Raw genomic sequence first — 22,834 nt, 5'->3', positions numbered from 1 at the left:
GAGAGGGAGAAACTGAAAAAATGGTGGGACATGAAACATACCCTTGGAAACTGATTTCTCTCTTCTTCATCTTTCTCTCTCCCTCCCTCTACTTTCCCAGTTCTCTTCAGTATTGCCATAAACAGGCAGGAAGCAAGATTATATATATATGTACATATATATGTACATATGTGTATAATTATATATAAAATTTAGTGGTCTCCCTAAATTGTGGACCTGGGCCCTCAAAGTTTTCTTATCAGTTTTCTTTCAAATTAGCATTGTATAAACTTTCTTTGGGTTTGATTTATTTTCCTATAATCAATTTTAGCATTTTATTTAAAATGTTTCCTTTCTGGTTAATAATCAGTTTATTTTAATCAAATGGCTGTTCAGTGCATGTACGTATGACTTGTGTCATAGAAAAGCTATTTTCCTCTGTCTATTGCTTCTGTTACCAAATGTTTAGTTTACAAGTTACACCATTGTTATCATTATTAACAACTTGTCTGTGTTATTGTGATTAAAATGATAACTATTTATGTCTCACTTGCCTTACTTTTTAAATTTAAAATTCACATACAGGAGAAAATCCTGCTTTCTTTCTTGTGTGTTAATGAAAGACTACTTTCAATAAAGTGTACTTAATTGACTTAATTGTTTAGACATAAACTTTGTAAGGCCCCTGCGATCTGTGTTTATGGTTCTATTTCTCCAAATTGAGCAGGCTTTTACTGAATATAGTTTTTAAAATTATATTTCAATACATAGTCTTTTCAGTTATTATTTAATGGCAGTAATGACCTCCAGTGGATTTTTAGGTAAATAGCAAGTGGAATTTTCAGAGGATGTCAATTTTCAGGATATTTGCATTTCTTAGACCTTTTGAAACATAGTGACTTATCTGAACAAGCAAATTTTTCTTAAAATATTTATGTATTTGTTAATTTTACAATGAAATTGCAAGTGATTATGAGTTATCAGCGCTTTAATTGAAATCTATAACCTATAAGCTAACTTTGAAAACTGAAACAAACACAATGTAAGATTAATATCTAAATAAATGTTCACAATGGTTTCCCTGTGTAATCCACTTGCTTTTAATTTTTATTTAGATGAAAACATCTTATAAAAATTTCATATTTGAGAAAAGTAATTGCTAAATATTTAATAGGAGAAGGAAAGACTTTGATAAATAAACATTCTCAAAAATACAATTGTTTTTATAATATTTAAGAGGGAGGTAAAAATGCTCTGAATATCTCAGTAGTTAAGTGAACTCCTGAAACAATTTCCTGTCTCTTAATATAAAATAGAGAAGAACATTTGGTATTTGAGAGCAAATCACTTTAATACTTTTTCACAAATAAAGCATGGTTGTTATAATATATTTTAGATTTCAGCGAAGATTAGTTGGAAACTTAAACTTTGGGGCTTTAATAGATCTTCAGTGCCGCAAAATCTCCATTTTTGACCTGTGAGACAATAAATTATCTATAAACAATACTTTCATATTAAAGTATGACATAAGGATTAATGTGTTTTTTATTTCAGTTATTTGTTTCTGCAAATGAACTTCATGTATCGATGTATCTACTGATAATCTGCTTTCAAATCTTTCCTAAACAGATACCCATCTGTAGAGAAAAAAGAAATGTGTGAGAATATACTTTTTCTTACCACAAGAGAGCAGCAAAAATCTTTTACAGTAGTTAGAATTCTAACTATAACTTCATCTGATTTGACATTCTTTGATATCTTTCTGAGAAGTTACCTTAGTTTTTCTTTCCACAGTGAGTGAAATTTAAAGACTGTGTTATAAAGCAAAAATATTGTGAGTATGCTTTAATGAATATTTTACGAAGGGCACAAGCCTCAGAACGACCACATTTTTCCTTTCATGGGTTACAGCAGTCACAACACACCTGCTACTTAACACTCATGACTTAAACAACACTAATAAAAAAAATCCTTAAAGAGTACAGAAAGTTCACATGAGAATGACAAAGTATCTTGTATTCTGCATATCTTACAATGTGGTGGAAAAGAAAAATTCTGAAATATTAAAACGTATTTAGTTTTTATATTTACCATGATTATAAAATTCTCCAATTTTTTCTTCAATATTCTAATACTCTTAAGTCTTCCAAAACTAAAATAATAATCTTCACGGAAAAGCAGCCAAGTACTGAAAATTACAGCTATATTGTTTTTTGATAAACATAATGAGAAACCATTAAGCAATGCATTTATTTAAAAAATTAGTTAATTTTATGTGAAATTTATCCAGTCAAATGAGTATGTAGAATAATTTATTATAACACCTTCATAGTCATTCCTGTATTACAGAAATCTCTTTTAAGTAATGCAAAGAAGTTGGATGATTTATTTTTTACATTCCAAATATAAATTCTTCAAAAGACAGTAGATAGTCTCACCCCATCAGGAGTCCAGCGTGTGCCTGGGCAGGCGGTAATGCTCAGGTTTGGAACGGAGCTTCTTTTCCTGAGGGTTGGCATACTTCCACTTGGAGGGGGACATTTTAAGCTTTTTCCTCTTCCTATCTGTGCACCATACTTTCTCGCAGTATTCTTCCACTCTCTGGAAGTTGCTGTAACCGATCAGTTGCAAGAATTCCTTGTACCATGGTTTTGCTCCCTGTGAGACGCTACTCTGGGCAGGACAAGGCATCCTGTGATGCTTGTCCTCCTCATCGTCCTTGTTAAACATATCATCGACTTTCTCCTCTTCCACTACCTCCAGGGTGATTTTACGGACAGTATGGACAAAGCTATGCTCTACTGTCTGGCAAAAATAGGTCCCAGCATCTGATTTGTGTAACCTTAGGAAGAGTAAACCAAGGTCCATCTTAACCACTCTGTCATTTGTCTTCACCTGCAAGAACAAAAAAGGAAATGGCACTGAAGTACACAGGAGAGAAAACAACAATCCATCACCCTTTCCACTATCTATCTTGAGTTTCTTCATTTTCACTGTCACATAATGAAACCCTGAAAATCATACATACACAAAGATGCTAAATAATTACATCTGTGTGTGTGTGTGTGTGTGTGTGTGTGTGTGTGTATTCTGAAGATATTTACATTGGTGGTCACTTCGTATCAATGACCTCAAGATCATTTTATATCAATATTGTAAAGTAAAAGGGCTTTCTCCCTAATGATTCAATTAATCATTAGAAAAAATACATTTCAGTATAGCAGTCACAGTAAGAGCGAAAGGAAAATTCCTAAAATTTATTTTTTAACATTTGTTTTTCCATGCACAGAACAAATACCACTTCCCATATTCTTTCAGGAATTATTATGCCCTCCAGAGTGTAGTGGCCACTGTTTCTACAAGGACCTCTCTTTAGAGAACTGGACTCCTTTCACTTTGTCTTCTTACAAAAAAATTCATCAGTTAATCAATTCAGTGAACATCCCTTACATTTTCATAGGCTGTCCTTTACAGGAGATTAAAAAATAAACAAGTAAAATCCAGTTCCTGCTCTAAAGGATCAGATAGTCTAGCAAATATTAAGTTTTAATATACTTTCAGTGCTCAAATGTCTTTTGTTATGTTTTTGATATAATAAATTACTCACATTATTTCTATAAATAAATAAGTATAATTCAGAGTAAGAAGAGCAAGGTAAGGCTTTCAACGAATAGCTCATGTTTTATCACAAATAGCTGGACTAGTGAGTAAATGATCTGACATTCGGCAGAGTTAGAGTCAAATGTTGGCACCACTATTTATTGTGTGATTTAGGGCATTCCATGTATATTTCTTGCCTTAGTTTTCTTTGTAAAATGGAGATAACTTAATAATTTGAAAAATAGTTGTGAAGATTAAATAAAATAGGTGAGGAGTTTTTGCACAGTGCTATCAATATCTACCTCTACCTTTCTTCTATGCATTCATCTAACTACAAACAGTCATGTTTTCGTATGGCCCAGGATCTTCTGATAATGGTATAAAGGTGGTTCACAGTATGCTGACAGATTTCACCCTTGAGAATACAAAAATGAAAGCAATATTCATCTTTTTCAGTATAAAAGAAATGTAGAGGCAATAATTACAAACACTTTGGCAATAAAGGCTGTTAATGATAAGCACGTTTTTGTCCCCGTGATAGGTCCTGGCCAGGAATGCCAGACTCAGTTCTTCCCTGCCTTGATCAGACCCGGCATACATGAAGTTTCAAAGTGATTACTCAGGTGTGGAAACTGGCATCCACAAACCACAATTTGTGGAACAGATGGCAAAATGTAGTAGTATAGTACAGTAAGAAATAGGCATGTCATTTTTAAATTATGTGGCATCCCAAAGGCATTTGTTTCAGCCATGTAAAGTAAGTTAATTACCCAGAAGCTTCAGAGTGTCCTAGTTGGGCTAATAAAAGAAGCTCCATAAGTCTTTTGTAGGTGCTTCCCTTGACTTGGCAGGACCATGTCCTGGTAGGCAGAATGCTGTAGCCATTAACTCGAGAGCAAAATCCTCCAGTGAGGAACCAAGAAGACCCTCAAAGCAAAACCATCTTCATTATATACAAACAATCTGTTTTATTGATAGGTTTTTCTCAGAATATCCTTAGCAACTGTTACAGGCAACTAACTCTTACAGGACTTTGTGTACTTCTGCTTATTTACTCATGCCTCCAGGCCAGGCTTCTGGACAAACTTATTTTCCAGCACTAGTGTTCTCCATAACTTTACCATCTATTGCAACCTGTGACCAACCTGTGTCTCACATGATACTGACTCTGAAGTAAGCCTCCATTGTTTTAAAACTTATGGCTGCATTTGATATGGATGAAACCTGCCTCCTTAAACATCTTTTATTTTCTGTGTGGTATGGGCCATTATACTGTCCTTATTTTCTTTACTCTTTCTTGGTTTCTTCTACAGATTTCTCATTGCCTCAAGGTGCAATCCTCCATCCTTCACTGATCTCACGTTTTATTTCCATCCATTCGATAGCACTTTTATTTCTTTGTTTCAGCCAGCTTCCCTAAAATGGTACATCTTACACATAGATAATCCATTGTTTTGTCTTTTCTGTTAGTTAAAAACAAAACAAAAAAAACAATGGATTTGGTGTTTTTGACTAAAAGAAACATATATCATCCTTTAATATGTAAAATTCAGTATCTTCCCACTCAAACTGCCCTCCATTTACTAACTTCCCTATTTCCAGCCATGACATCATTATTGTTCTAGTCTCCCTATCCTCAATTGTTGATCATTTATACTTCTCTCTTATTATATGCTATCACAAATTCCTGTCTACATTTCTTCAGTGGTGAGCCTTAAAACATCCCTTCCTCATCACCATTTTTGCTGCAGTGTTAAATTCTCATACCTTATAACTGTTTCTTTGACTTTATCTCATGCCAAACTCCCCAGATCTTCCCTTTTTTTCTGTTTCTTCTTTCATACCCAGATTGATTCTGTTTCAGGATCTCTGTGTGTATCTCTGCTTCGAGACGCTTCTTTAAAGCTGGTTACTTCTCATCCTGCATAACTGAATTAAGTATCATCTTCCCAAACTGGCCTTTCTCACACCCCTGTAAAAGTGTCCTCTCTCCTTTATTACCATCATTTTGCCTGTTAACCTTCATACACTTGAGCATGCAACATTACACTCAAGTATCTAACAATAGACCTTCAAGTAAATTTCTTGGATCATTTTTCCCCACTTATTTCAACAAATGGATACTCATTTACTCTTCTTTAAAGCTCACTTTCTTTTGTCAACATCCTGATTTAGAACTTATTCAGATCTCTGTTTCTTGCCTGAGCAGTAAGAATTGCTCCATTAACCAGATCCTGCCTTTCTAAATCTAGATCCCAAAATTGCTTAATGTAGTGTTTCTCAAACTAGGGTTGGTGGAAGAGGTGCATTTCTGGAGATCTGGAGATCAACTTTTTTTTAAATAAGGATTTTTAAAATTATTGTGTTTATTGACACAAAAATCAACATAAATTAATAAACTATATTTGGAATCATGTGAAAGATCAATCTCAGTGTTAGTGTTTATGTTTATCATAGATTCTGAGCCGCTTTCAAGGCCGTGTTTCCAAATGATAAAAAGAACCAAGATGGGTATAATATGTTAATGACAAGTTACAGCCAAATGAAAATGAAACAACATCCCCATGTAGTAATACACATGAAAAGGTTCAAGGTCACTTGAATAAAGTGTTGGGAGGATGGAGTCATCACATGGTATAGCTACGGGCAGAAAGTGTTATACATACACATATGTGGCAATCTGTGTCTCATCTTACAGTCATAGAGATACATATTTCAGTAAAAACAAAACGCATAGTAAATAAACATTTTAATGATGCATCAATTGTTTATAATTTATCTTTAAATTAATTTTGGCTCAATATTTTAATAAAAGCTACAAGCATAAGGAAAGTATGTGTTGTTTTATTCTTGTGAATATTTAATGAACATTTTAATATAAATCGTGCCAGCAGCCCAGGAAGATGTTTCACTTTTAAGGGCAGGTGGTGGGGGCAACCTGTACATTACTAGAATCAAACCCTCCTTTTCGTAATGCTTTCTGCTGTCATCCCCTGCATCGCCACCCTGCTTTCCACTCTCAGCTCTTATTCTGAACATACTCTTTTTCCCTTAAATAAACTCCTTTCTACTGTCTACCAACCCATTTGTTTTTTCATTTCCTTCCAGGCTTAACTAAACTTTCCCTTCCTTTATAAATGCTTCCTTTATAGCCCCTGAAGGTGTTTTGCTTCTTTTTGTAACACAATAGCATTTACATTTGTAGCTCAAAAGCTGTTATTTATATTCCTTTTCAAATTATTTTTCCATGCAAGTTTCGTCTCTCCAAACATGTTTTTAAGTGGCAAAGACCTATTTCTTTATTCTTCTGAATTATTCTATAATGAGTAAAGAATTCAGAAGATAGTGTAAAATGAGAACACACTAATTCATTTATAGAGCACAAACATGTATAGCAATGGGGTATACCCATACAGATATATCCAAAAGATATTAACAACTTCCAGGTAAATCCAATAATAATTTGAATAAGAAGGAGCAAACATGGTTTCAGGAGCACTTAGTAACTGATGAGAGTGCTACATCACAGATATTCTTAGGACATTGCCTTTACCTGAAAAAAAAAATGCATACAAACGTCCTTATTGAATGTGATCCTTTGTTGTCTCTATTATATCTCCTGTGAGACTGAATAATACATGAGAAAATATGAAAGTGATCTAGCCTAGTTTCCAGGTTATGGAAAGCAGTTTATGAAAGTAATTAGAAACAAAGCAAAAAGCAAAATTAAAAATAAATACAAATTCTTGACCACTAAAATTATGGTTGGTTGTTTGTTGCTTGTTTTTTCAAATTTGGTATTTTTTAAAAGCAGGGTATAAAAAGAATAATAAGAAATCCAAGTTTGAGAAACACTGCATTATGTACATATAAAGTCTAGACTGGTCAAGATTCAAGATATGAAATCACGACAATTACCATAGAAACTGTCCTACATTGTTTATTTGCATGTTAGAGATACTGCCTCTCAGAATTTTGATCCACACTCTTGGTTATGACAAATCCACATTACAAAGACAGGAATATAGGCTGTTTCATGCTCTGTCTGGAGGGCCATACATTATGTAGGTTAAATCACCTAGAAAGTTAAATGTATCTTACATGGACTATAAATACCTAAAAATATAAAACGACTTAGAAATTTGTATCTGAAGTTCTTCCACAATTTAGTCTTTCCATTGTCAGTTTACTTGGGTACCTCCAACATCCAATCTTGATTACAGAATTGTTTTCATCCATCTGTGTTTTTTCCTATGTCTGCAGACCAGATTTTCTCCACCAAGAAGACAGTACATAATACATCATTTCTATCAAATATTCTTATGGGCAATCTATATAAATACACAATTTTTGCTGAGAATGGTTTTATTGTTCTTAGCTATAAAGATTGATTCAGTATGTTTTATAATTTCTGTTAAAAAAATGTAATTGAACAAAGAACTCTGCACATCTGGTAGCTGCTCAGGAAGAAGCAGTTATTTCCATGTCTATCAACCATATGGTTCCATACTTTCACAGGAAAGGGACAGACAGAGACCTTGAATTGGTTTACTTGAGAATACATTTAATAAAAAAATCAGTTTTAGTTAAGAAATAGAGAAAACAATTTATATATTTGTTTGTTTATTTATCTGGTCTGCCTTTGACCAATTTTATACTTACACACACATATATGTGTATATATATTTATTTATTTTACTTACAGAAAATATACCTAATATAACAGCATAAAAATACATATTTATTTTATTAAAAACACTTTCCAGTGTAAACCTGAAATATGATACCGATGGTTACCTAGTAGAGACACAGTGAATTGCTTAAAAGCTCATTCGGGGAAACCTATCACACTACGTGGAGGAGAACAAATGTGGAAAAAAAAATCTTAATGCAAGGTTATGCTGGAAAGAAAGTCATTATAAATAACCCAAAACCATAACATGTAAAACATATTATATTCAAAAACATACACGATATCAAAGGAGAAATTTCAGGCATTTATATTCAAGAATGAATTAATATCTAGAAGAGGCAAAAGAGTTTTTCGAGTCAACAAAAAGAGAAATAAAAGAGAAAAAATGGAAAAAGCATATAAATGGGCACTTCAGAAAGGGAGAAACCCAAATGTTTAGTAAGAATGCAAGTTAACATTCAACCTTACTAGTAAAGTTAGAAATTCAAATTTAGGCTGGGTGCGGTGTTGCACTCCTGTAATCCCAGCACTTTGAGAGGCCGAGGCAGGCGGATCGCCTGAGGTCGTGAGTTCGAGACCGGCTTCACCAACATGGAGAAACTCCTCACCAACATGGAGAAACCCTGTCTCTACTAAAAATACATAATTAACCAGGCATGGTGGTGCATGGCTGTAAACCCAGCTACTCGGGAGGCTGAGGCAGGAGAATCGCTTGAACCCAGGAGGCAGAGGTTGCGATGAGCCGAGATCATGCCATTGTACTCCAACCTGGGCAACAAGAGCGAAGCTCCATATAGAAAAAAAAAAGGAAAGAAAGAAAGAAAGAAAGAAAGAAAGAAAGAAAGAAAGAAAGAAAGAAAGAAAGAAAATTCAAATTTGAACAAGGCATTACCCTATAGCCCGAAGAAAGACAAAACTTAGAAAACAAGATAATACCAAATATTGGTGAGCATGTGGGGAAACAGGAACCCACATGAACTGCTTTGGGAGTCTAGACGGTGCAGAAATTCTGAGAGCAAGCTGACAATAATTACAGAAATGAAGGATGTTGACAAATAACAATACAGAAACTTGCACTCAGATCTGTAAGAGGTTATTTGCAGAGATGATTATTAAAGCTGTGATAGCAGGAGTTAATTACACTATGGATGTCCACATTTAGGAGAATTAAGGATGAATTAAGAGCAATGTATACATGCTATGGTATGTTAAGTAACAGTCAAGCAATGAAATAGAGACACAAACAGCAACAGGGATAAACTATAAAAACATAGTGTTGAGTTTACAAAGTAAGAAGGAGAATATAATCTATAACATAATACATTTACTTTAACAGTTCATGCATACTCAAATATTATATACCTGCTCAATTTGCAAACATAGTATTGGACTTACTCCAATCATTTCAACAGATGTATATGGGGAAACAAGGATGAAAGTAGAAAAAGGAGGTCCAGGAAATACAAAGTCAAACGAGAAATTTGTATAAACCAATCATCACAATGTGCCATAAACTAAGTCGTATGATTAACTAAATTATGCATCTGAAGTGGAAAAAAAAAAAACAAGAGCCAGAAACAAGCAAGCAAAACAAAAAGAAAAAAACAAAATCTCCAGTTGTTTGTAATGATTAATGTGGTTTGACAACCAATAAACTAAGTTTGTTTATAAGATCTCTTCAAATCTAGTATACTATAATCATAGGATTTTAGAAATACTGCTCAAAATTAAATAAAGAGAAGTTTGTGATTAATGGTTTATTTAAAATTTTCATAGATAAGAATCTCAGAATGAAGAGAAATTAAGTTTAAAGAGGATGAAAGTAAAGACAATGTTTGAAAACAAAATTGCACAATATAAGGAACTGTGCAATGACTATAACTGAAGTAGAAATTCAATACTAAATTTCTTAGTAACCAAAAGACAGAAGAAAGTATGATAAATTCTAAGATTTAAAATGTCCCTAAAATATATTTTTAAAATTACTCCTTATAATAAGTACATCTTTCCTGGCACTGAGACTTGAGAAAAATCTCTCTGCATGTTCTTATAAAAAGAGAGGGAGGTTTCTAACAACAGCATCATAATAAATACATTTCCTTCAGGCAACATCTCAGTGTAGGGTGAAAAGACAATGCCTGAGAATGGTTCAATATTATAGCTATTCTGTGGAGTTAAAACAATGTAGTCCAGATATACAGTTCTATGCTGGGATATCTTCATACACATGCATATTTTTATGATCTGGAAGACCATATAAACTATAATCTATACTAGAACAAAAGGAACTTGCAAGTGAAGGGAATTGGTATTTTGGAGTATCTACTGTACATATGTGCATTGGACTTTCTGCATTACCATGTTATCCGGTTTAATCAGATGCACAAAGCTAGAATGGTGTCAGTGGCATGAGACTTAGATCCATAACTGATACCATAGATCTAAGAGAAAATGTTTAATTTTGAAATATATTCAATATTCTCCTGGAAAATTAACAGAACAGTGTTCAGTTAAAAACTCTAGATTCATTCCTCTTCTTACGACGACAAGTTGTTTTATATTCTCCATTTATACAATAGGAACTCTGTCTCTGCCATTGTAAAAGGAAGAAACTTGAAATTAATGGACTAGCCTCCTAATTATTGCACAACTAAAAAAAACGAGATAAATGATATTACAAAAATACATTTGTCAAGGCTAAAAAACTAAATTCTGAATATTTACCTGTTATAAAGAGTTGTTAGTATAGAAAGATGAGCACATTTTTTAAATAGACTGAAAAAGAACGTCAAAACTACTAAACAGATGGTTCAAATGAGGCAAGAGTTCATGCACTTTACATTATAAAACAAGAAAAACAAAGAAATAATATTAATGTGGAACAAGAACTGATGCTTTCAGTGTCATGCATAAAGATAAAAATGTAAACTTATGGCTGGTTTTGATCCCTTGGAATTACTACCATAGGATAGCATTGGTAAAGGTAAGGAAAATATGAGTCATCTAACAAACAAAATGGTAAAATAAAAAGGAGATTTTTACTTCATAATTCTCCTAGCTTTGATGACATAATCCAGTATTAAAAGTTGTAATTTGTGCACTCCATTTTTCATTGTTTCATTTTTGTAGAAGAAGCTGTCTCCAGAGTGCATTGAATTATCAATAAAATTATGTTTTATTTTAGACTATAGAAACTTAGCAAAGAGACAATGAACTCTAAGTTATGTGGAATGAGCTGCTCATTGAGAAGTTAACCATGGTTATTAGATTACTCAACAGCGTTTAACTGACTTTGGTGAATTTATTCTACCCTCTAGGTGGTCTGAAGGCAGAGTTGAAAAGTGCCAATTTTGGTACTGAGTAAAACAAAAAATTGAGAGCAAAGTGCAATTAAAGTTTAAGAGTTTTTATGTCAATATACATTCTTTTTTGCATTTACTACAATAAACATGCATATTTGTGCATTATGTAAGCAGTCTATGCATACAATTAACTATTTTAAAGTGACACATTTTATTTTTAAGACACACAAACACATATTTCCTCTTAAATAGATAATCCACAATAAAAAGATCAATAATGATCACAGAAAAATTAATTATTTCATGCTTACCAAAGAGATCTACAAATTATAATGCTGGTCTTATGGGCCAGCAGTTTTCTTTTCTACCTTACGCCAGCCAGACATAGGCATAGATGTTAGTTTATGTGTCTTGAGATTGCCCCCAAATTCCCCTACAGGAGATTTGTGTAAATTTATTTAACTCACTCCTAGAACTCAATCTCATTTATTGTGTCTTTGGGATATACTTTGATTTTGTCAGCAAATGACTAAACTCCAAAAGAATGTATTTCAAGAAATTGATTTTCTTGAAAATCCATTGCAATGAAATTTTAGTTTTAGAACAAAGTGAGAGTTTTTGCACAAAAAGACTTTTTCCCAAAAAAATACAGTGGCATTTTTCACAACAATATTCATTTTATAGGACTTTACTGTTGTATGCATTTTTATTTGGGTCTTTAAATCAGGGATCAAAAACTTTTTCTGTAAAGAGCTATATAATGAATAATTTTGGCTTTGCAAGTCCTGTGGTCTCTGTTGTAGCTACTCAACTTTGTAGCTGTAGCCTAAAAACAGCCATAGACATTAGGTAAACAAATGGGTGTGGCAGTTTTCAAATACAATTTTATTTACGATAGCGGCAGAGGGCCAAATTTGGCCCCCACGTCTTTGGTTTTTCAGCTTATGCTTTAAATAATTGTCAAGTTCAGGGGAATCTACTTTTTTTAAAAAAATCTGGATTAAAAATAACACATTCCAAAGTCAGAACATTTAAAATGTGTATGAAACAGAACATTTAAAATGTGTAAAATGTGTATGAAGTGAGGAATTACGTACCAATCTTCCGAGTAGCTTGAAGAAACTACAGTTTTCTTTACTATAACTGAAATTACACACAATCACTAGTTAAATTTACATAAATAAAGCATATTTAATTTTTCCCTCATTTACTCAGTTTTAAAATGTAGTGCTTATCCATTTTATAGAAAGAGAAGTGCATACAGATATACTTCAACTATATCACCTTAACTATATGTCTTAACAAGAATGAATTTCTTCACTTAGGGATGTTATTCGGTATTAAAATTTTTGCAATTATTATGGAGGTTTATAAATTCAAGTATGTAGAATTGCAGAAATTGAGACTTCAAAACCAGGGTATAGTGGTGATTTGGCTATAATTTTAACAGTTTTGTCCTCTGCTATTACAGAAAAAATAATTTATACAACCTTCATAGAAGGAAGATTTAGGCTTGTATTTCAGATTAAAACTGTATGTGGAAATATATATAGCCACTGAATTTGACCTTTGGAACCACTAAACTTAAATTCTGTTGATGAAATTACATTATCCACATAAATGAACCATTTTATTTTCTCCTAATTTAGAGAATGAAGAGTCTCTGTTTTCCTTCTAAGAATTTACCCCTCAAATTTTGTCTGTGATTATATTCTGTCCCACATGTTCTTTATTTTGCTTCATCAACTAGTTGCACATTTCCTCTTTATAGCTACTTCCTTTCAACCTATTAACATGACCAAGTCACCTTTTTACTAAAAAGAAAACAAAACAAAATTTACTTCTACTCTTGTCTACCTTTGTGGATCTCTCTCTTTGGCATTCAAATATTTTGGTACAGAACACTAAACTAGCAGTTTCTGGTTCAACAGTACCATTCATTACTTAATCTGTTATTAGATGAATCCTGCCTTAACACCCCACTTAACACATTATCCCTGGAAACTTTGTCCTTGTTTTATGCATTGTTCAAAGAATATTGTTTAATACATCTTATCCAATTCCTTTTTTCCTGGGTTTTATTACACCACACCTCCTAACTTCACTGTTTCTACTTATTTAAGCCATACTGCTCTAGAGGTACTAACTAGTACCTAACTAGTATCTCTAGTATTTTGTGCCATAACTAGTATTTTGTGTCATTTACTTAACTTTAGTAAATTAGCACAACCTTTATGAAAAACAATATAGAGATTTATCAAAGAACTAAAAATAGGATTACCATTCAATCTAGCAACCTCACTAGTAGGAATGTACCCAAAGGGAAAGAACTCATTATATCAAAAAGATACCTGCATTCTTATGTTTATCACAGCATTATTCACAACAGTAAAGATACGGAATCAACCTGAATGTCCATCAATGGATGATTGGATAAAGAAAATGTGGCATATATATGCTATGGAATACTTCTTAGCCATTAAAAACGAATGAAATAATGTCTTTCATAGCAACATGGGTGGAACTGGAGGACATTATCATAAGTGAAATGACTCAAACAGAAAGTCCAATACTGCACTCTCACTTATAAGTGGAAGCTAAACAGTGAGTACACTTGGACATAAGGAGTGGAATACTAGAGGCTGGAGACTCCAAAAGGTGGGAGGGTGAGAGGTAGGTGAGGATTGAAAAATTGCCTATTGGGTGTAATGCTCACTATTTGGGTGATGGGTACACTAAAAGGTGAGACTCCACCACTATGCAATATATGCATGTAATAAATATGCACCTATAACCCCCAAATTTGTGAAAGTAATTTAAAAACTACTAGCTACCTCAGAGAAATTTTGTTAGTTTTAAGCAAGTTATTACATATAAAGCACTTAGAATAGCATGGCACATAGTAAGAACTAAATGAATGCTAACTCTAATTACAACTTATTTTCTATTTTTACTTTCTCTTTTTGAGTTTGTCTTCTAACTTTTCCTTAAATATATGTTTTCCCCTTGCTTTTGGAGTTAGTTCACTTTGCTTTTTATTTCATCACTGTCTAAGGTAAGCTATACTAAAGGAGGCATCACTGCATTGTGTCTAAGGGCCTCAAATTAAAACCAGACTGTCCGGGCTCAAATGCAAACTGATCTCACAAGCTGTGTAATCTTAAGCAAGAAACTCAGTCTCTCTGTGCTTCAGTTTTTTAAATCTGTAAAGTAGAAACAATAAAAATATCTCCTTCATGGGACTGTTGCAAGGATTAAAAATATTAATCATGCTTGGTACACAGTAAGTCATATTTAAGTACTGATTGTTGCTATATTGTTCTTACTTTTATTAATTCCTCTGAATTTGAATACTACATTTTTGCTGATATCTCTCCAACATCTCTTGCCAAGCCAAATCTTTCCATTGGGTTTTATATTCCTGAACATGGATACATAGCAGGACAGCTCCACCTGAATGATTTATAAGAGCTGCCAGTTCAACACAGCCAAAAATTAACTCAACAACTTTCTCCCAAACGTGTTTCTTCCCCTGTATTACTGGAATCATGTTACTGTGCCATTAGCTACACAGACGCTCAGACAATAAACATGTGAATATTTTGTGATTGCTTCTCTTTTATCTCAAATATGAAATTCACTTAATATTATCTCATAAAAATTGAAACCTGTCTTCTCCCTTTCTACTAAAACTGTTTAGTTCATGTGGTACACATGTTTTTCAATGACTGTTGAAATATCATCCTAAATGTTCTTGACATTCTATTTATCTCCTAAGTCCGTGTGCCAGTTCCTGGAATAATTTGTGTACACAGTCAAGCTAAGTTGTTCTCATTGGCTTAGAGACAAACTGAAATGGATTCCTTGATTTGTGTACTCATTTTTGCATCCTCATTTCCAGTCATAATTTACATGTACCATATTGTTTTTCATCTTCATAACATAAGCTAACATTATTCTCTCTACTAACTACCCTCTACTCATCCTTTAAGATGTGGCTCAAATGTCTTCTCTGCCATGAATCTTTTCTCGATTGGTTATTATGCCATCTCCCTACCCAATTGCTTGGTTGAGACAATTTTCTTTTTGCTTGGTTTCAACAGAATCTTTAAGGAACACGTATAATTATCTGCTTGCACTCTTGTCTTTATTACAAGACTGTAAACGTCACAAAAGCTAAGACCATGATTTATTCATTGCCTATTAAAGTAGGCTCTGAGTAGATATTTATCGAGTTCAAAACAGCAATTGCAGACAGTTAAACAGAAGAGAACAGAAGGTCCGAAATAGTATTCCATTTGAGATGTTAAACAGCCTTCACATTTCTTAATAGTGAAAAATATAGCAAAGCACATTGCTACAATGTGTATGAGGCAATTACTTGCAAATCATCTGGTCTTGAAGGCATGAACACATTAAGAGTTGTCTTTAAGCATGAAGATTTATAGTTAATACTGTGCGTTCCTATAACCTCAGTGACTACCTATTCCCACCTTTATCCCCACCGCAACCTGCTATAATCTTAATACAATAACCAAAACGATCGTTTAAAACACAAATGTTAATGGTGTCACAGCTCTGCTAAAAATACACAATGGTTTCCTTTTTAATTCAGAACACCAAAACCCTATGAAATGGCTATAGGTCCCTGCATGAGCTTTTCCTTGACCTGACCTCTCTGATGCATAGTCTATTAGTCTCCCTCGCTCACTAACCTCCACCCACACTGTTCTTCAGTCAGCAGTTCTTTGAGTATATCATATATGCTCTTATCTCAAGGGTCTTAGCATCTGCTGTTCCCATTGTCCAGAAAGTTTTTATCTCATAATGTTACATGACCTATGCCCTCACTTTTTTCAGATTTTTTTTTCTAAATGTCACTTTTATGGTGACCTTCTTAGTGAGGCCTTCTATGGCCACCCTTTTAAAATTCCAACCTCTCCCTATAATTTAATCTCCCTTGCATTTTTTTCTTTATCATTACCTGATATATTTAATATCATTCTTTGTCATTATTGTTATTATTTTCTTTCCACGTTCTTCAGAATGTAAGTTCTAAAAAACAGGACATAGTAAGGGCTTAATAAATAAATTCAAACAAATGAATAAAACATTTCTTTTTGCGAAAAAACACCCAACACAATGAGATGGGGTACTCTGTATTTTATATCTACATAGGCTCAAACGGTGGCTCACATTTTCTTTGATATGGAAGTCATCTTGTACCACCAATAGGCATATAGTAGAAGTTTGAAAAGGCAATTCGAGAATGGAAATACAATGATGTCTATATTGTGTATGTTGTGTAACGATGGTTCCTGGCATCAGTGCTTAGATTGGGGATGGTTCAAATTAAGGGCAGGTTCTCTGACATCTGAGAATGGGGAGTAGTGCCTTTGTCATCAAGGCTGCAGCAACATGCTCCACTAAACTCTGACAAAGAAAAATCTATATAAGGATCAATCTGACATCAGGAACATTTTTTAGAAATTGAATCCCAGAACTTCTGCTATAAGCAGTTTTCCATTTGTTTTATGTTCCAAAGCATCTGAAGCTGTATTTAGAATTTTGATTTCAGAAGATTTTGTGTTTTAGCAGAAATTACAAAGACACCTGGATTTGAACCTACTTTACTAGCTGCAAGTAACCAGGGGAGTTATTAAATATCCTGTGCCTCAGTTACCTCATCTATAAACCAATTCTTTATAATAAAATGGTATATTCCATAAAATGCACATAGAACAGTCCTTGGTACTGTGGCAATGAATGTGAAATAGCTCAGCTTTTGAGTTAGGAATACCTGAGTTCAAATGTCAGGTCTGTCCCTGACTTTGTGTATGAGCTATAACTCTCTGAGTTTTAGTTTCTGCATGTGTCAGATGAAGAAAATCATGTCTAACAGGCAGTTGTGAGATCTAGGAATAACCTGGTACCTACTCAGTACCTGTGTGCAATAGGTACATATAAATAATAGCCTCAGTTGTCAATTCTGTTTATTAAGTGTCTTTTCTCTCAGGATATCATAATAATTGATGATATATATAGTATCTGATATACTTAATTTACATTTATAATTCATAGTAGCTTATTATTACTTCAGCATAATTAATAAGGTCTTCAAGCCAAGGGAAAATGCTCCCTATGAAGTATCTAGAAAAGTTGGCTTTCAATAAATACTTATAGAATTAATAAAATATATAGAGATTATGTTCCATTTGCTTTGTTTAAGAAACCAGGAGTCTATAAAATGCCTATTTGAGAGAATCATTATAATCCAGAGTTTAGAAAGCAGATAACTGAGTTTGTAAGTGCTTTCTAACAATTCAGGTATGTTTCTAAAGATTAATTCAGTTTCTAAAGATTAATTTGGGCAAAAACTTTATCCACATGAGTATGTTGCTTCTGGATAACTCCAGAGGGCTGAGTTTCAATCTGAATAGACAGACATTACAGAATCAAAAATTTCAGTTAAATAAAAGGAAGATGTATATACTCTGTGGTCTGATAAATCAATGACTTCTCCTGGTTTGTAGCATCAGAGAGGAACCTTGATGAGCATCGTCAGGGGTACTTTATAAAGCATTTACCCAGGAGGTAAGAATTAACTAGGTGAAAATAAATATCCCTTAAAATGGTCTAGATTTGATAAGAAAGTGATTTCCTATCAAAATAAAGATTTGATAAGCAATTATGTTTCACAAAAAAGAGACATATAAATGACAATAGTGCAAAAATTATTATTAAATAAAGAACTCACATGCAAAGTTATTCTGCTTTGTGTATACATCACGTATGTTCAGCCTTTAATAAAGTCAGAATTTTGTGTTTTGTCCTGTTTTATATTGTGAATAAATCAATCCATATATAGCTAGGTCCAAAAAAGCCAAGTATTAATAAGAGCTGATTATAACATAAATTTTAATGGGGAAATTTGAATGTAGTTGAAAATAGGTACTAAAAATTATAGGAATGGAGAAGTAGATTATATCAACAATATGAGAAAGAACTTTATAACTGAACATTGATGGGTGCAGCATGTCAAATGATTTGGTAAAGATTTCCAAATGAGGCAGATTATGGTGAGTTCCAAATTAGAAACAGAACATACTGAGTAAGGAAAACCACTGATAAAAGAATTACTTCACTGTCTTCTGAAGCCATTCGGCTTGGAGGAACTATGGAATATTACCAGGTCCTTTTCTGCCAAGGGAATTATGAGGAATTTAAAAAGCCATTTCACCTCAGATTTGTGAAGTGGAAAACACTTTAATACTAAATCAACAATTTAACTCAGTGCAATATGCTATAACATTTTTGGGCATGTGTTTATTCTTATGACATCATGAAGAAAATTTTCCTTTCCTGATTGCATTTCTATATTATTTCTAATAGCCTTTGTTAAGTTGAGGTGACTTTCTTTCTAAAACCTACCCGAAGAACCAAGGATTTACAAATTTAATTATCTCCCAGAATGTACTGTATGATTTTGAACTAAAAACATTTTAGGTTTTAAATTTCACCATAGGCTAGGACAAAAGGAATAAAAAGTTCAAAGTGCTCCGCAAAAATCAGTAATTTTGTGTTCCAATGAGAAATGTTTAATTTCCAGTGCCAAAATGAGGTGAAGTCTTCCATTGATTCACTCTCCATCCAAAATGTACTTATTACCTCTTCTCTGTGACCTAAGGCAGGTCTCTAGAACTCATTTTCATTATTCAACTTGCAACCTTTTCTTTACCGAGGATCATTTTTCTATATTCAATGTTCTTTCTCCCTCTAAAATATTCATTTTTTTTCTACTTGCTATCTTTGTAATTCCACTTTTGTAAAACTGAGTTCAAAGCCCACATCACCAATGTGATCTGCCTTACCTGTCTGCTTTATGCCCTGGACCTCTTTATGCCCTGGACTCTTTCTATAGACAGCCCTTGACTCACATTCTTTTATCCAGTAACTGCCTCCTATTCTACACATGTGCTTTAAAGCTGCCTATCCTTCCATCTCTACAAGCATCCAAGTCATTCCTCTCCCATCACGTAGAAGATGATTACAGAAATACAATCGCCACCACTACAACTGCTAAAAAGGATGAAAGAGTGGGGGTCTTTCCTTTGTTCCCCACGATCAAGAACACTTATGTCAATGTCTCATATATGATTGAAAAGCTTTCTTACACAACGAGCTTAATGTTGCAGCTGTGTTGTTATTTTAATTCTATTATTGTTCATATGACTAAGACATATGAGTTAATGATAATTAAGTTTTGCTATTTCTCTACAACATTGGCTTGGGTGTCATGATTTAAGACTATCATTTTGACAACATGACCATAAAATCATGAGTTATAAGTACTTCTTTTAAAAATTCCTATTTCCAAGATCCAAATTAATGATTTCTATATATGTGTATAGCATATGTGTATTTATACAGTATATGTCTATAAAAACTCTATGTATATATATTTAAATTATTGTAGGTCTATAAATCACACATAATAAATAAAACTGACTTATTAAATAAGACATGCATAGTACAACAGCTAGCTTCATTTTTCAGCATCCAAATAAATCATCTATTTACTGACCACACACTATATGCAAAACACCACGTTGTGAATGTGCAGCTATGAATTACCTCCTCTTTTCTTGTCTCCCGTCCTTTCTGTACAAACCAGATAACTTTTGCTTGTAAAGATCGTGGAGTACATTCCAGCAAAGTACTGTTGTTCTCTATGCCATAAGCCAGATGCTCTTCAGTCTTATCCAAAGCATCCCCTACAACAGGAACATTAATGCCATCTTTGAGACTTAGATTTTACAGGTAAATAAATTTTTCAAACATTATTTAGATCCCTGCAGTAACATGATTAACTCATTACTTATTGCTCATTTCTGTAAACGGTAATTTAAAGGAATTATTTGGAAAGAATGGCACACCAAAGTTTAGGCACGAAACAAGCAAGCAGGCTATGGGGTGGGAAAGAGGTAGGTAACTGAGAGTCTGGTTCCAAAGGACGGGACAGGATAGTCAAAGCAGTAAGAAGCATCAGTGTTAAACGCATGGAAAGTCTCTTCCCTTTATTGAGGGAAGAGAAAGGGAACACCAAAGCGTAGGACAAAATTTGTGTTTACGAACAAAAGCAGAAACCAGAAATGCAGGCAAAATGCCACCACACAAACGTAAATGTGAATTGTATCTTGACAAGGGATTGCATTTATCTGGGTGTTGGGCTGCTGCAGTGAGAAGAGAATATGAGACTGAATCAGGGACTTTGTGAAATAGAGCTTGATTACAATCTGTGTTTTGGACCGGAAAGGCTCTTACTGGACTTGAACTCAAATTTGCATACAGGCAAGTACACTTAGCTGCAGTAGGGCATAAAAGCAAGCAGGATTACTCTCTTAAAAAAAAAAAAAAAAGAAGTCCTACTCAACTTCAGAACTGACCCCTAAACTTCCCTAAGATGAAGGTCCTACTTTTCTTTTGCCAGTATTCCCAGAGGCTTGAGTCCTCCACCGAATCCTGAGTCAGCCTGGGGTCCAGCAAAGTGACGCTGGAGCACAGTCTCTGGCTCTGTGTATAGCCACCGCTGGTTTCTTATTTATGGTGTCCCTTCTTATTACTAATTCCTAGTGAGCTTAGTGACACTAAATACAGCCTATTCAACAGTTACCACCATAATAGAGAGTCAGGAGAGAGTTAACAGAGAAGTTCTGTCTTAACTTCCTTACTTTTGCCTAAAGATGAAATTTCCTCAATTCCTTACCCATCAGATACCACCACTCTATCACCTTTCTTGAACCACCAACCCTAGCCCTAACCTTAGTCAACTTAGATAAAAGAGTAAAAGCTTTTTCACTTTATCTATCCCAAAGCTTAGTAGATGACTTGATAGAAGTAATACCAGTTGATAAAATCACCAGAAGCTACGTAACATGGTGAAGACAGTCCCCAGTATGAGATAAAGAGGTAAGTCATAAGAGTCACCGTGGCATCAATCACCTAAAGTATGCAGCATTCTTGTTCTAGGGTTTTGTTGTTTTAATAATTAGTTTAATAATGAAGCTTGGTGGTAGTACATATAATTTATTTTCCTAATCAGATAAAAATTAGATGTCATTTTTTCCAAATTTTAACTACATGTCAGAGAAAAAGAATACTTATTATATTGTTCTAGTATACATGAATCACAAAGAAAAAAGGACTCTATTTAAGAAGTTTGCAGTTTATATTCAATGTATTCTCTGAGTAACCCAGAACAATTGATTTTCTATGGATTACCAACAAACTGTTGTCCAAAGCACTGCTGCGCTGCATTTCCATGTCGAACATCTTGTCTCCGGAAACGCCTGAAAGAAAGTAAATGCATTTAGATGTTCATATTTTCAATTTTCCAGGCTTTAAAATGCAGCCAATTGCATTAAATATACAAGTAGTATTCTGCTGCTGAAAAAAAATGATCATTCATATGAAATGAGAATAAAATCCAAGTTTTATAGTTTTTCACATTTCCATTATATGTTCTTCAGTAGTTAAGATCTATGTTACCCTGTTCTTTATTTACATAATGTTGAATTCTGGAAACTCAAACAACAATGGAATATATTTCTCTTTACTTTTTGTTAAAAATTTAGTTCAACAAGAAATCTTCTAGTTTGAGAATGTCTTGAGTAGTAAAGTATTTGGGCAGAGAAAGACAATGGGATTTGAAGTAATGTATTTATTGAGTACAAAACAGTTATTTTGAGCATAAAACTCCCATATATAATAAAGTGCAAATGAAAAAGGTGTTAAAATCCAAATAGTTTGTTCTATAGTCATCATAATCGATTAGTACAAATAGAATTTCTAAAAATAAGAGATAAACTAATAATATACTGTTATGAGCTTACTTTTATTCAGATGTAACATTGAGGAAGTACATGCCTTTATTCAATGTGATAGTGTGTTCTTCATGTTTAGCAGGATGTTGTGCATCTAGTGGGACTCAAGAAATATTAGTATTTTCCCCCTCAATCTGCCTAGTATAATTAGAGTCATTTCTAGTATTTTTTTATTTCATAGATTGTTTAGATATATAACTGAAAAAAAATACAATATTCTGTATCTCTGGAGAAACTCCAGAATATATATATACACACACACACATATATATGTATAACATTATATATATAAAATTCCAGAATATATGTAATATACATATGTTTTGAATATATATAAAACATATGTATGTGCAATTCAAGAATATATATATGATATA

General features: G+C 33.4%; 1 protein-coding gene across 1 annotated transcript in view; it reads right to left on the bottom strand.

Moving 5' to 3' along the window:
- Positions 1-1,311: 1,311 nt before the first annotated feature.
- Positions 1,312-22,834, bottom strand: part of SEMA3E (sema domain, immunoglobulin domain (Ig), short basic domain, secreted, (semaphorin) 3E) — a 324,952-nt gene continuing 303,429 nt past the window's right edge. Inside the window, exons 14-16 of the mRNA XM_011996070.1 lie at positions 21,856-21,925; positions 20,209-20,348; positions 1,312-2,874 (exon numbers count right to left, since the gene is read on the bottom strand). Coding sequence (XP_011851460.1) covers positions 2,422-2,874; positions 20,209-20,348; positions 21,856-21,925 — 663 coding nt within the window. The 3' untranslated portion in view covers positions 1,312-2,421. The remainder of the gene's footprint in view (positions 2,875-20,208; positions 20,349-21,855; positions 21,926-22,834) is intronic.

The sequence above is a fragment of the Mandrillus leucophaeus genome, unplaced genomic scaffold, assembly GCF_000951045.1.
Source record: "Mandrillus leucophaeus isolate KB7577 unplaced genomic scaffold, Mleu.le_1.0 Scaffold50, whole genome shotgun sequence".
In the NCBI taxonomy this organism is placed as follows: domain Eukaryota; kingdom Metazoa; phylum Chordata; class Mammalia; order Primates; family Cercopithecidae; genus Mandrillus; species Mandrillus leucophaeus.
The sequence above is the reverse complement of the archived record's forward strand: the minus strand, read 5'-3'. Positions and strand labels throughout refer to the sequence as shown.